This window comes from Chionomys nivalis, chromosome 5, assembly GCF_950005125.1.
Source record: "Chionomys nivalis chromosome 5, mChiNiv1.1, whole genome shotgun sequence".
In the NCBI taxonomy this organism is placed as follows: Eukaryota; Metazoa; Chordata; class Mammalia; order Rodentia; family Cricetidae; genus Chionomys; species Chionomys nivalis.
The window spans coordinates 70,501,507-70,517,187 of NC_080090.1; the positions used below are offsets into that span (position 1 = coordinate 70,501,507).

Consider the following 15,681-nt stretch of genomic DNA (forward strand, 5'->3'; position numbering starts at 1 on the left):
AAAATGTGTTTCTTCAGCCTTCATTAGTATACACAAAGAGGGGATTTATTTACAAGACAGGGCATAAGCTTACAGAAGCTTCCTTTGTTCTTAGTACTACACCAAGCTCCTCTCTTTACCTTTACCAATTCTCTGTGAGGACTGAGAAGCAAGCTGGACTTCCATATTGCTAAGGTGCTGTTTCAGTGTAGCATTTTCCTTTTGAGCATTTTTTAACAGTTCTTTTGTGTTCAGGTGAAGATTTATCTCTGTATCTAGCTGTCTCTTCGTATCTAATAGTTGAACCTGTAAGAAACAAATGCATTAACAGTATAAAAATGATCTGTATGTAAGCTCCTATGTATCTAGAGGTTAAAAGAAATTTCCTAAGGATCCTTAGAACCCCTACTCAGTAGCAAGGGTAGACTCCCTGAAATTCTTAAAAAAGACAAAGCCCATGTTACTGTCATGATTTCTAGTGTAAGAAAGAGAATAGCCTAGCTTACTGAAATAGACTCTGCAATATATCACAAGAAAGAAAATGATGAGACTTTGGCAGATTCCCTAATTGAGAACATAGAACTTGAAAGTTTCTGGGGACCAAAACACATCTCTAGTTCATGCCACAGAGTAGCAGAGATAAACTGTGCAGAGAGAGACCCTGCAGCAGAGGGCAACTCTTCAATGTCCAGAACACTGGAGATGTGCATGTTTGTGAAATTATCACAAGTCAGAATAAAGAGGGCCTAATACTGAAAGTTAGGAGTAGCCAAATGAGAAAAAAAAATACTCATTGCACCACAGAGCTAGTACTTTACAAAGGGCTTGCATTAGTGGTGAGGAATAACTAAATCTAAACCAAGCACCACTCTGGATCTGCGTAATACACCATGAAAAGCAACACTGGGAAGAAACAACTATTTTTAACTTTACTGCCTTTCAGAATAAAGCTCAGGAAAACTCCAAACAAAACATTCAGTATCTAATTCTTATGGTCAGAAATTCCCAGGACTAATGCTGTCAAGAACGTTTATCATGAGCTAGCGTGGATCATGAAACAATTACAGCTTATGGCAATTGATAATTCAGATGTCAGCCTCCAGAAAAATTATTCTCAGACGGAAGACCCTGCCAGGTAGGGTCTCAGGGTCACTGATTCTAAAATCTCTTCTCCTTACAGGAACCTTGAAGTGATATAAAGATTATAAGAGCTCATTGGTAAAAAGTTATTTCTATGGTGTATGATATTGCCATGGTAAAACAAGGTTCCAAGGTTACAGGAGTTATAGACTATAATCACATTAGGGAAGGGGAGTGGGTAGCATAGTGCCGAGTGACAAACTTTGAGACATAGGTCTATTATCAGCAGACTGGCAAGTGAAGAATTGGCATGCTTTTCTTAGGGTGCTCTGTGTAGCAACCTTGGCTGGACATCTGTGACCATGACCTTGTGCATAGCTGTAGAGTTTTAAACTTATGATCTATTCACAAAAAGCCTTTAGTCTAGTTTGAACTTGCTGTGAGGTGAAAGTGTAGCTAATTGGGTGCTATTAGTCTGAGCCAAAGGAGCAAGCAGGCTTCTAAGAGCACAGTCGTTGGGGGACAAATATATCTAGCTATGAAGCACGCCATAGTGTATTTTCTATATCAAACTACATAGCTAAATCAAGTCATCTTCCTGACTACCCACAGACAGATGTGCCCATAAGACTGAGATGTAATCATGAGATTACATGTACATATCACATGAAAATGTATCATATCTGTTATGCACAGATATCATAGCTGCTATTGTTCAAGCTGTTATTGTTCAAGTTACAGATGAAAACAATACTTTTCAGAGCCAGTGCCCCTGAGACCCTGCTTGGCAGGGTTCCTCAATCTAAGAATAATTTCTCTGGTGGGCTGACATCTGAATTAACAATTGCTATAAGCTATAATTGCATAATGGCCCACGACAATTCGTTATAAAGGCTCCTGACAAAATGCTATCGGTTGTCCATCCTAAGTAATAGTTAAGATCCTATAGCTGATGACGCCACTCATTTTAGCTGCAGGACAGAGACATCAACCTTAAGCTGGTCAGGAAACTGTTTACCTGGAGGACAGCTTACACTGTATACCAGATGGTGCTATGTGGGCTGGTGAGAAGGACATTAATGTTCTTTCTTACCCAGTACTAGACATGTTGTAACACTAACCTTTGGCAAGAAGTGCCCACCAGTGCAACAATGGCATGATGGTTATGGGGTAATAAAACTGCTTTTGGATGTTCTACAGGAGAAATTCCATGCCTGGCACTGTAAGGCTGGTCAAAAGCCCTGGGGACTGGGAAGCTCATATCCCCAGGTAGAAACTTATTGTTGTTGTTGAATTAAATGGTCATGTTATCAAACTGCATTCTAAATCATTGCTATTTATACCCATTGGTTTGTGCTACTTTCAACTTTGGTCAGAGAAGCTTATTGTTTGCAGTGCACAGTGATTAATGCAGACCCATGAGTGTTCAGCTTTGGACAGGTCATCTATACCAATTCTCCACCATCCAAGGCTCAGAGAACATCTCGGAAACAGAGCAACAGGTGATGGTAGGCAAACTGAAATGCTGACTCTGGTCACGACATGGCTATTGTATACATTACCTTCAAACATGAGGTTACCTACGTACACAATATGTACCCAAGTCAAACCCGGCAAATGCAGCAAAGATGAGGAAGGGGTTACTGGCAGCTGATAGCTGCTAAAGGAGGGACAACCATTCTCCTTTGGGGATGTGGCTACAGGTTGCAGAAATGGGCTTATGGGGACCACTAATGAAGTAGGGATTATTAATAACAATTTAAGAAAACGAGGACAGGAAGTTGGGAGGGAGATGACGTGGGGAAAACAGTAGCAGTTGGAAGGAGGAAGTGAACAGTTATGACTATGTATTACATAAATGTAGTAAGATTTCAAAGAATAAAAATTACTAGGAATACTTAAGCGTTTGTAAGAACTTTTATAAAATCATGTTTCAACTTAAATAATGTTTCTGCACGTAACAGTACCTAAAAACTGCACACCCAGAAGCTGATACTCACATCGAGATTCCTGGTAAGTGTATGTCTTTGTTCCACCTCATTCTCCAACTTCTTCTTCAGGTGAGAGATCTCGTTCTCCAGTTTTTCTATCTGGCTACTCAGCCTTTGTTTGGTCTCTGTCTCAGATCGCTCTAGTATTCCCTGAGATGAAAAGAAGTGAAGATGCTTATCAAATAAGAAATAAAGTAAAACAAACAACATTAGAGGATATACAGAATTATGAAATTATAGTTCATGTTGAAGTTAGAATTGAAAAGATTTTCTTTGTAGACTTCCAAAGAAGTATTGGCAACTTCTCATATTAAAATACTCATTCATTAATGGTGTGGGAGTGGAGGAAAGAAACAGTACAGCAGTGATATATATAGTAAATAGCTGTGAGGCTCTGACATGCCAATTACATTGTTTCAGTCAATTTTCCTTCTGAATTTTCTTTAAAAAATTCTTTTTATCACACCTCCAATTTAAATGATCATAATAATGGATGGAAAAAAGAACATAAATTTTCTATTTAGGAAATTTAAGAAAGTACAAAGAATACTACTACTTCAGGTGTTTTTCATTTGATTACCTGGATTGTTTGTAGATTAGTCAGCAATAAGTTCTGTCCTCTCTGTTCTGCTAATAAAGACTCTCTTTGCTGAGACAGACGGACTTCTGACAATTTAAGCATTTCCTTTTCCTTCTTCAAATTTTCTGCTCTTACCTTAAAATGAATACAAGAGAAAAAAAATGTTGGGAAATATTGTGTCAAATGTAATACACTTACAAAATTAAAATCAACTTTTCTTTACTATGTATTTCTTAATGTACTTTAGACTACATCCCTTGATCAAGGAAATATAATTTCTAGTTTCATGTATAGAATATAAGCAAAAATGATTGGGAATATCAACAAACCAAAGGAAAATGTTTATGACTTAACACTAATAGTAGCAATTACTTTGCTCTAACAAGTTATTCTTTAAAAATAGTATAATCCTAGCTGGAGACAGCTAAGTGGCTAAGAGCATCAGTTGCTCATCAAGAAGGCTCAGCACCCACACCAACCGCTCACAGCCTTCTCTAACTCCAGCTGAGGGGATCCAACACCTCTGGTCTCCTCAATCACTTGCACTTACATGCATATATCCACAAACAGACAGATACACATCTACACATAATTAAAAAAAAATAACAAAAATAAAATGATGCAAAACCCCATACCCAAAACACCAGAACATTTATGTGTGTAACTATGTTATTATCAAATTAACATAACTTAAGTTCTGTAATCCAAATTCATTTCCAAGGACTTCTTTCCTAGTAGTAACTAATCTAGTCAGAATTCCTTTCTTCCTGAAAGAGTGCATTGTCTCAAGAGAGATGTAAGAGTGACTTGAAATTCAGTATTTTCAAAGTATTTGGACTTAGTCCTGAGTAATATTAACTGCCAATCATAAAAATTAAAACTATCAGTTTGAAAAAAAAATGTTCCTATTTCCTATCATGAAGTGGAGCAAGATCTTTTAAAGTGCAATGTAGCAGGCAAACTCAAACAGTGACTACAAGTCCCACTAATTATTTCAAGAGGCAAATTACTTATTAGGTTCTTGAACACATTTCTCCTAACAGAGATGACAAATAGCACCTAGCTTATGAAGTAAAAACCAAAAACTGATGGTATATTACTTTTATCAAAATCCAATTTTATATTTATCTGGACTATGACTTTTTTTAATGTTCAACTAAAATTTTATATGAAGTGTTGTATAGATATAGATAGACTATCGGAAAATATGTATTGTAGCCCACACAATGCAATGCCATCCAATGTCACTAATAACACAAGCCAGTCAGGGGCGGGTACTAGTCTCACTTCTGAAACAGCAAGCTTCTCATTGGCTCCTCTCAAGTCTTGTGTCATTGTGTTGATGATCTGTTCCTGCTTCTGAGTTGTTGCAGTGAGTTTCTGATTTCTCTCCTGTAGAGATGTTATTTCTCGGCGATATCCTTCAACATTATCTTGCAACATTTCATAACTGGTAATAAAGACAAATAATTCTTAGGTCTTTGAATTGTGTAATAACGTTGAACCTTCCATACTCCCCTCACTTAGAGGTTAAAATTGCAGTTATAAATAAGACAGTATTTCATACTGAATAACTTATTAAAAGTTGTACTGAAAACAATGTCAGTGTAATTTGAATACATAACCACAATGAAGGAAAAGCTCCAAAAATGACAGCCATTGTGGCACACACTCATAATACTAGCTAGCATTGGACTACCTCAAGTTTGAGACTAACCTGGTTACTGATTAAAGGTTACCCGGGCTATACAGTGTGAGAGGCACACACTCACAATACCAGCACTGGGAGGCCAAGGCGGGACGACGACCAGCTTGAAGCCAGCATGGTTAACTGACTGAGTATTATGTACCTAGGGCTATACAGTGAGACTCTGTCTCAAGAAGTTCACACTCTTCACCTCCCCCAGAAAGAGCTCTAGAAACAATATGAGGAATGGAAACCAGCAGCACTCATTACATGAACCTCAACTTACTAAATTCACTCCTGGAGGAGAATTTGCAGTCAATGCTAAGGAATGAAGTATGGTATGACAGTGTCTTAAACTGAGCCATGTTCCAAAGAAAAGTAACACTATTGTACATTAATTCTGGAACCTGACTGATACGTATAATGAAATGTCTATTCATTCTCAAACAAAAGAAAATTTACCGTTTAGAAGCAAAATCTAGCTGAGTAGAAATTTTGGTGTTTTGCGAGCGCAGGTCTGTGACTTGCTCCTGAAGTTTTTCTAGCTGCTCATTCTGAAATTTTTCAGTGTCTATTTTTTCTTTTTTGTAGTTCTCAAAGATTTCCTGCAACTAAATATGGTAGATCATTAGGGGCTGATATTATTTTCCTTAAAAACTCAGTTTGATACTAACCTTTGACCTTAACCAGGTATCACAGCCCCTACCTGTTTCAGGGCAGCCCTGGCTTCTATGGCATCTGTGGATTCAATGACAGGTACTGGAGCTGGAGTAGAAACAGTCTGTGCTGTACTCGAACGTTTTGGAGTTGATAGAAGAGAAATATCATCTAAACTTGAAGCTTCAGAAAAATAGAAAAGACCAATAAAATGTTTAGCTTGCATTCATAATCAGTTTTAAGATTTATTTGCAAAAGCATCATTACTAAATCAAGAAGTGAAAATCAAATTATTACTGGAGTTTTCAGAGAATAACACTATTAAAAACTATTAAAGATTGATGACTCAGTGGGAAAAGCTGTTTGATGAACTGTGTCTGATCCCTGGAACCCATACACTGTGAGAAGAAAACCAATTCCCACTAGTTATTTTGACCTCACACACACAGTTGCCTTTACGTGTGAGTGCATGTGCGCACGCCTGCGCACACCCACCTACAGATTACTCCTGGTTTTGTATTTTTATTTAATTACAAATTAAAATAATAAAACAAGAAAAAAAAACCCTGCAACTCACTAATTCTAGGAAGTATATTTCCAACAGTATTCATTGATTTCTTATTTCTTAGCAGTATGTCAATATGAATTAGAATAGCTATTGCCTTTGTTATAGAACCTATTCACCAGTATATTTCTAAAATATTTTCCTGAAATAATAATAAAGCCTACCTTGTAATGGAATGGCCATTCCTGTTGTTTGTGACAATAAAATTCGATACATGTCACGCTGACGAACTATGGAATCAACAAGCTGCATTTGATGCTGTCGTGACTCACGGAGCTGTTCCAGTTCAGTGAGAGAGCTCTCAAGTTTGTGTTGAAGCTCAGCAATTCTGCAGAAAATGGATACTTGTGGGTCCATGTTCAGAGGTGAGTACAGTTTCTATTATATATCATCTAGATACTTTCTACTTTCATGTTTACTATTTTCCTATCCTTTCCCTTTTCTTCTGCTGATAATCACTTTTCACAGTTCCTATTGTACAGGACCTATCTAAACAGCATCTGAAAAAGCTTTGTCAATATTAAACCAACTTAAACTTCAATGTTCTTGCTTTTAAGTCCGTTCTTCCTTAATACATTATATATCTTTATAAAAGTTCAGTATGCTACTTGAGTAAAGCCCACATACCTTTTCCATGAAGACTTGTTTCTTAAAACTTAGATGAAGTTTATCAAGTTACACATTACTATTGATAGGCTTTTACTTATTTTAGCACTAGTCACATTAAACTGAAGTCTACCTCCCCATTAAAAATAATTTCACAGTAGTTAGCATTATTTTCCTAAGTCACTATATCCTCAGTATCCAATGAGTATTGCTCAGCACACTGATGAGCTTGCTGCTTACTTAGAGGAAGTTGTCTCTTGTTCTTCTCTTTCCCGTGTTTCCCCAAGTTCTCGAAGAGCAAATAACAGACGCTGGTTTTGCTGCTGAAGCTCTTCGATATTCCTATAAGATACTAAATGCTGCGATATTACTTCAGATGAACTACTTATATCTGCAGAGCTGACTTCCTCATCACGAATTACGTGATTACCCCGTGCTTCTTCAAGTTCCATCAAGAGAACTCTAATCTACAAATGAAAATTTAATGTTATAAAATAGTTACTATTATAAGCTTAGGTTAGGGACCATCTAGAAGAAATGAAAAATTTCAAAAGATAGCATTATTTATAAAAAGATTGAAAAAATTTTAAACAAAAAAGCAATTATTGCTAACATATATTATCTTAAAAAAATCAAAATTTATCACTTTAAATTTTAAAAATCTAAGAAAATTTCAAATGAAAGTTATATATAATATAAAGAAAACTTACTAAAAAGTAGAAAATTATAATTCCAGAAACCTGGTTATTATTCTAAAACAAAATTATGAGTAACTATTTTGTGTTTATTTTATAGGGTAGGGTAAAGAGAGCACACAAGGTAATATGCATCTGACATCCCAGTACTCAGTACTTAGATGAGGAAGGACAGTTAGAGTTCAAGGTTAACTTGAAGTATCAGCAAACAAACAAAACAGAATAATGAGCAATGCAGAGTATATTTCTGTTTATTGTTTTGTTTTGGTTTTGAGACAAAGTTTCTCTGCATAACAGTTCTCGCTGTCCTGGAACTCATTTGTATACCAGGCTGGCCTGGAACTCACAGAGATTCATCTGCCTCTGCCTCCCAAGTGCTGGAATTAAAGGTGTGCGCCACCACTGCCCGGCCCAGTATAATTAAATTTAGCAAAACACACACATGTTCAGATATGCACTGATACATGAGTGACATGAAACAAGCAAGTACCAGTTTGCTAACGCAGCCTGGGAAGATGGGAGATGGAAAACAACAAAGGAAAATTCCACCTATTTCAATAGTTTGTGGACTCATTGTAAATGTCACAATTTGAAAATTAATCGAACAGCTCTAAGACAACAATGACAAGACTATACTACACCTACTAGAATGCTCTGACTAATCGACTAGAATACCTTACACCTTTCTCAGAAGGTTTGTCTTAGATACTAGGACACAGCCTCAAGCACTACAGAGCAGTCAGTATTACAAAGAAACCCGGAAAGCATACAAAATATTCTAACCTGTTGTGAAAGATCTTTGATTTGCACTTCCATTCTCTGATTGTCCCTTTCAAGTACTGATGAATGTTTGTTGGCTTTATCAGTTTCCTCCTGCAACCGCTGGATCTCCTTTAAAATGTAAAAATAAGTGGAAAGTCAGGATCACCTTCAAGGATGAGTGTGTGTGTGTGTGTGTGTGTGTGTGTGAGTAAAAGACCACCAAACATTTTGTACCCTTATCAAGTTTACTGTCAAGTACAACGTTGCAAATAATATCACATTCAGTATATTACTAAACGACCCCCAGAGGATCAACAGTAGTAATTATGGTTAGACTGATCAACTTGAAAATGTCAAAATTAAATATGCTGGGCAAGACACAGAAGACCTGGTTAAAAGCATCAGCAGCACATTTACAAAGAAACAGCAACTACACAGTGGCCACGGGGAAGGTGCACAGGGTTCTGCAGTTGCACATCACAGCATCAGAGGTTTAGAGGCCACGAGAACAAAACCAGATGGATTTAAATATCTGTTGTATCTCCATATTTAGGCTCATACAGTTATTTTCACATAATTTAAAATATAATCCTGGTGGTCCATGAACCTTTAAGAAGTTATGAATAAGTTAATTGCAAGAGGAAAAGAATGTGACAAAAAAGGACACAAACACTCATGAAAGACAGCATTCCTAAACCTACCAAGCCCAAAACAAGAGGCATTACAGTGCACTGTAGATGCAGTTAGGTTAACATCAGAATCTCACAAAAAAAGCACTGAAGATTTACACTAGAGAACACATGATACATGTTGCGGACAGAACATTCCAATTATGAAAATATACAGAAATGACCTTTAAGCCCTTCTGTTATTATTATGAAAGTGAAGAAACAAATTGTTTCTAAGGGGAAAGCTGCTATTCTAATTGGTAAGTCTTTCTGCCCTTTAATTACCCCCACTTCAGACGCCAGAAAACCTTAAAGATCTAATTGGTCCTAAGAGACCTCTTTGAAAACAGCACTAGCAAGTAATTTGTCAGACTGCCAACAGTCCCTTAGGACAAAATGAGTAAATGACTGATAGAACAAGACTTCATGAGCTACGCCTGCATTTTACTGGTTTCTAAATTATAACAGAAGAAAAGATTTAATTCTGAATTAAGCGTACATTTTACTCCTATTCTCCAAGAAGAAAATAAATTAATAATAGCAGAATAAATTCATTTATCTACATTTTCTCAATAAAGTTCTTACACAAATCTAGCATAAACTAGCTTTAATCATTAAGTAAAACATAACCTTCAATAGCAAAGAGTATTCATGAACTTCTTGGAACTCTTAACATGGCAAAAGAACTATTATAAAATAATGCACAGTAAGGCTAAATTTTGAAAATGATATAAAAAAAAATCTGTGCCCTAATGTCAAACATAATAGCCATTTCTAGACAGGCTATCAAAACCATCTAAGAAAAAATGGTTACGTTAAATTTGCAAAGTTCTATTGCTCTATTAAAACATTTGAAGAGTGGTCCATGAAGGTTTACCTCTCAACTGCCTTAAAATATGCAGAAGACTCTTACAGTTGAGCTGAGTGAAAGGGAAACTGTCCCGGTGGGGGTGTAACGCAAAGCTTCAAGCTTTTCGGGCACAAAGACCTCTAGGAAAAACTACCCAGTAAAAGATGTTCTGTTAGCAGCTGTGCATAGCTCAAGTTCAGAAATGGAACCAACCTTCATAGCTTGTTCAAGCTTTGCAGATAAACTTGCCACAGCTTTCTGTGCACGCTCATACTCTTCACGCTGGCGTTTTAAAATCGGTGCTTTGGCTTCCACTTCTTTGACTATCTCATCTAGGTACTTATTGATTCTTTTATTTTCTAGTTTCTCCAAAAGCAACTGATCCTGAGTTTCCACATAAGCATTGTATAACTGGAAGCAGAACAGGGGGTCATTTGACTTGGCTGAAGGGTAACAACAGCAGTACAGTATAAAGTCTACGGAGGCTCACAGCAAACATCCCTCACCAGTTACAAAACAGAAGTATTTGTTACATGCCACATACAAAGAACTAAACATAGTTTAAAAATTCATTTGTTTAGACTTATTTCTTACTTTTAATTATATGTATATGTGTGTACGGGGGGCAAGGAGAGGTATGTCCCTAAGGGTGAAGGGGCGTGAGGAGGTCAGAAGATGGTAGGTCCCCTGGAGCTGAGGCAGGCTGCTGTGGACTGACATGGGTACTGGGAATTGAACTCGGGTCCTCTGCAACAGTAGTAGGCACTTTTAACTACTGAGGCACCTCTTTAGCCCCAACATCCCCATTTATTTTTAAAACATTATTGTATGTGTGTGTATGATGCATCTATGTGTGCAGATGCATGCTATAGTGTGTATGTGGAGGTCGAACGACAACTTTGTGAGCTACTTCTCTCACCACAGATTTTTGAGGACAGAACCAAGTATCTGTTCTTTTATCATATAACTGACCAAAGAATATCTCTTAAGAAACATCTGCTTGCTGATATCTGTGAGTTCAAGGCCCACCGACAAGCACCATAGTCACACAAAGAAACTCTTGTCTCAAAAAAAAAACAAAAACAAAACAAAACCAACCAACCAAACAAACAAACAAAAGAAAAGATCTACTAGTCACCAGATAAAATTTAAGAATAAAGTGGGGTGAGTGAGATAAGCATCAGACATCTGAGTACTTCTGTAATAATGACAGAATCTACTATCGTTCTTACCTCAGTTAATTTAAGAATAAAATGGGGTGAGTGAGATAAGCATCAGACATCTGTAATAGTGACAGAATCTACTATCGTTCTTACCTCAGTTAATTTCATGCCAGGTTTTACAATTTTAGCTACAGCTGCTGCAGTGGGAGACATGGCTGCAAGCTCTTCTTCAGACAATATAGCCCCTGGGCAAACAGAAAATTTTTTCCCTTTTTGAAAAATTGAAAGTCACTAATGAATATTTAAAGTGAAGGATAAATGACATTAAATGCATTTTACTTATTGTACTTCAAATATAACACAAATATGAAGACCACATGATTATAATTAACTGTTCTGGGAATTAATCAGATGTGATCAAATGGCGCTTTTATCTGATTATGCTGAAGACATAGAGTGTTATTTTTCAAATAATCACTTAAGTTTCCTATATTTCAGCATGAAAAAGAAATACTGTTATTTTAATTTAAGCTGCCATGTTCAGATAGGTTTTAGCAGCTCAAGGAATTAACCAGTATGTGCTAGTCATACCTTTACGTTTGGTGGCAGAAAGCAGGTCATTTGCATTCTCTAACTCCTTTTCCAATTTCCCTATTTTCTCAAGCATTTCTTTTTCCATTTGATCTTTAGATTCTTCAGCTTGTAGAAGATGTTCTTGTATAGTTTTGTTGGCTAAACACATTTTTAAAGAGAGAATACTGAAATACATCATTAAAAATCTTGCAGTTTATTAACCATAACATAGAATCTTTCCCTCTGGAGACAACATTAAATTACAAAGAAACCACACTTGATGGGTATTATCCATTGGAAGTCCTAGATCTCCTTATCAGCCTTGAAATGCTTTAATCTGACAGGCCTGGTCTCTTTTCAACACCTCTTACCAATGAAAACACAAGAGACTAGGAAAATAAATGGCAGAAAAGGGGGTACTAGACACATCTTTGGAAACAATTTTGGCCTTTAGTTCAAAACATGAGTAGAAATGATAACTAATGATAAAGACAAAGACAAAGATCATAAACACTGTCGGCTTTCCATTTCCCTAAATTCCACATTATACATTTAACTGTTGCTTAAAAATAACCAGAACTCCCCCCCCCCCGTACCTGTACTGAATATGTACACTATTTTGTCACCATCTGGTAAACAATAAAGCAGAACTACTTACATTGTATTAGGTATTGTGAATAACCTAAAGCTGACTTAAGGGAGACCGGCAGATGTGTGTAGATTACAAGCAAGTACTATACCACTTTAAATAAGAGAACTGAATATCCTTAAGTATCCTTGATGGGTCCTGGCACCAATTCTTGAGATACAAGTTTATATACATGTGGCTAAAATTATCTTTCATTGGGAGTTTTCTTCAGGTTTGACATAATTTAACTGTGAAACTTTACAGGTTTTGCTAGTTTGAAATTTTAATAAGAAATCTATGAATCTAAAAGCCTACCACCTAAATAAAGGCGCATGTAATTTGAATGGGCAGTCACTTAGATTATCTGAGGTTTATCATTTGGTGAACTAGAATCTCTAAGAGCATATAAGATTTTATATCCACTATGGGGTCTCTCTCTGTCTCTCTCTCTGTCTCTGTCTCTCTCTCTCTCTCTCTCTCTCTCTCTCACACACACACACACACACATAAAGTGAGGGAAAGAAAACCCTCAAGGTTTAATAACTGACAACTGGAAAAGGAAGGCAAACTTACAGAGTAAGGAGAGTACCCAAACTGTTCTAAGATGAAAGAGAAAAACAAGCTACCATCTTATCATCTCTATTTTAAAATAGACTATTTACTTTAAAATAAATTTCCTGAACCTGCGTTCTTTATTCCATACCTAATTTTGTCCCCAATAAAGCCTTACTTTTAAATTAAACCAGCTAAACAGAAATGTACTTTTTACCCGCAAATGAAATCATCTTATCATAGCCTAAATCGTACCTTCTCCAGCTTCTTTCAGAAGTTTGTGCAGCTCATCCACGGCCCGAGTCAGCTCAGTGCTCTTTGCCTCTGAGTCATCGGCAGCACTCTAGAAGTTAATCATAAAGTCACCACCAGCCAAGTATCAACATCAGAATGCTGATGTGTATGGTGGAGTACTTACCTTGTACAGATTAGAGAGCTTTATGTGAGCATTTAACTCATTGTGGAATTTCTCCTCCATACTGGCCTGCTGTTCTTTGGCCTAAAAAAAATAAAACCCAAACGTATCAAATCTGCACATTAGAAAGTACAGCTTGCACTATTTAGATATTTATGAAACATCAAGATAGAAAGTCCATTTTGTAAAGATAATAATTGAAACAGATTTCTGATAGTAAGCATTTGGAGACATTCTGGTTGTTTGAAGGTTCCCGGAGAAAGATGAAACCATGCCATTAGTGGTACTCAAGGCAGATAATCTTATTACTCAGGAACTGAGGAGGATTATGAATTTGAAGTCACCTTAAACTATAGATGGGGGTCCAGATTATCCTGGAAACATAGTAAGATCTCATCCAAAAATATTCGACAATATTTTATCAAATATCACCAGCATACATATTTTAATATTTTTGTAAATGAAACTTATTACAGGGATTGGCATGTAGCTCCATTGGCAGTGTCCAAGAATCCAAAAATAATCCACCAGAAAGATCGGGTGAATCCCAACTAGAGTGCACTGTATAAAAGCAGATGCGACAGGAGTGCACCTGTAATCCAAAAACTAAAGCCAGGTGGTGTGCGCCTTTAATTCCAGAATATGGGAGGGAGAGGTGGACAGGTCTCCGTGAGTTCAAGGACAGCCTGGTCTACAGGGCAAATTCCAGGACAGGCTCCTAGAAACTCTGTCTCTAAAAAACAAAACAAGCCCAAGGCTCTCTGAGTTACGTAGCAAGACATTAAAGCCAGCCTAGGCTTCATGGTGACTCTTTCTGAAATCAAACTAAACCAAACCACAACAAAATAAAAGATCAAAACAGAAAGTATTTTCAAGCTGTTGTAGGTACCTCTTTTAATTTTGTCAACAAATCCTCCACATGTTTTTGAAGATGTTCATTTGATGTTTTTAAGCCATTCATCTGTTCTTCCAGTCTCAAAACCTAAAAACAGGAGGGGGAAGGTGTCATAACAACTGAGAACAATTTAATATGAAATCTGCACTATCAAAAGCAAAATAACCCCCCCAAAAGTAATTTATAAGTATGCGTGACTAAGAAAGTAAGATCTTATTTCTGTCATCTGCCTGCAATGTGGTGAAATTCCTTTAGTAAACACTCCAGTTTCCATGGTGTTCCTGCTCAAGCCCATCAGCCAAGCAACCATGCACTTTATGAGCCCAGCGCAAGCTGAAGTCTACCTATAAGTCTCTAAAAGAGCACTGAGGGGCCAGGGAAAGGCCTTGAGTAGATCATCCTGCCCTTCTACCCTTTGCTATTTTACAACAGAAGGACAACACTCTAGCTTCACACAAGAAACACCACTGAGCGCACTTCATCCCCCCCAAAAAAGATCATCTCTAGTTCAGACAGTGGATATAACTAAAAACTGATTACTTTTGAAGAAATCCTCTGAAAAGATTCTCATAAAAATACAAGTTTCAGATAATTTTAAGATCAGCTTACTGGATTTCGTGAAAGACGCCAATATGACCATCAACTCATGATGGCAGTCAGTCCTTTCATGATGTACAACCTGGACACTGTATCTGTTGGCAACCATCCAGCAAAAGACTCTTGAACCTTGTTAGTACAAGTTTTGTAACTAACCACGCAGGACACCGTCACTTAATAAATTCACAAATGCCATGCATGCCCAATATAAAGAAATTGTACTACTTACCTCTTCTTTCTTGTTTTCAAGATTACATTTAAGTTCCAAAATTTCATTTCCTTTTTCTCTTCCTAGAGCCAATAGCTCATCAGTTTTGGTTTTCAATTCTGTATTGAGCCATGAACTCTGGTTGAGTAACAACTCCTTTTCTTGTTCTAAGCGTTTTTCTCGGTACTAAAAAAATTTTTTTAAAGTAACATTAAGTATAACTATTAAAAAAAAACTCTTTCATTTGTAGCTCAGGGACACATGAATTTCATTTCAGAATATAGATTATTGAGAACAAAAATTACAGTAACAAATAGATCCTTAGCATATGAATCTGCAGTCATTGGGAATCAATTATTACTTGCCTTCACAGTCACATCAGAAGCTTGAAGTTCATCCAACTTTAACTGAAGTTCACCCTTTGTTGTATTGCTTTCCTTAAGCTTTTCACTTAAACGTTTAACGTCCTCTAGAAAGGATGAGAGTGAGCATTTAAGAATAACGACTAGTTAACACTCGCGTGAACGAAG

General features: G+C 36.8%; 1 protein-coding gene across 1 annotated transcript in view; it reads right to left on the bottom strand.

Annotated features, from left to right (window-relative positions):
• Nucleotides 1-15,681, bottom strand: part of Tpr (translocated promoter region, nuclear basket protein) — a 58,173-nt gene that overhangs the window by 34,103 nt on the left and 8,389 nt on the right. Inside the window, exons 6-22 of the mRNA XM_057770989.1 lie at nucleotides 15,517-15,620; nucleotides 15,173-15,337; nucleotides 14,341-14,433; nucleotides 13,455-13,535; nucleotides 13,292-13,379; nucleotides 11,875-12,015; nucleotides 11,437-11,528; nucleotides 10,334-10,531; nucleotides 8,624-8,731; nucleotides 7,386-7,612; nucleotides 6,704-6,867; nucleotides 6,024-6,157; nucleotides 5,780-5,928; nucleotides 4,918-5,080; nucleotides 3,631-3,765; nucleotides 3,060-3,200; nucleotides 120-285 (exon numbers count right to left, since the gene is read on the bottom strand). Of these exons, the coding sequence (XP_057626972.1) occupies nucleotides 120-285; nucleotides 3,060-3,200; nucleotides 3,631-3,765; nucleotides 4,918-5,080; nucleotides 5,780-5,928; nucleotides 6,024-6,157; nucleotides 6,704-6,867; nucleotides 7,386-7,612; nucleotides 8,624-8,731; nucleotides 10,334-10,531; nucleotides 11,437-11,528; nucleotides 11,875-12,015; nucleotides 13,292-13,379; nucleotides 13,455-13,535; nucleotides 14,341-14,433; nucleotides 15,173-15,337; nucleotides 15,517-15,620 (2,349 nt within the window). The remainder of the gene's footprint in view (nucleotides 1-119; nucleotides 286-3,059; nucleotides 3,201-3,630; nucleotides 3,766-4,917; nucleotides 5,081-5,779; nucleotides 5,929-6,023; nucleotides 6,158-6,703; nucleotides 6,868-7,385; nucleotides 7,613-8,623; nucleotides 8,732-10,333; nucleotides 10,532-11,436; nucleotides 11,529-11,874; nucleotides 12,016-13,291; nucleotides 13,380-13,454; nucleotides 13,536-14,340; nucleotides 14,434-15,172; nucleotides 15,338-15,516; nucleotides 15,621-15,681) is intronic.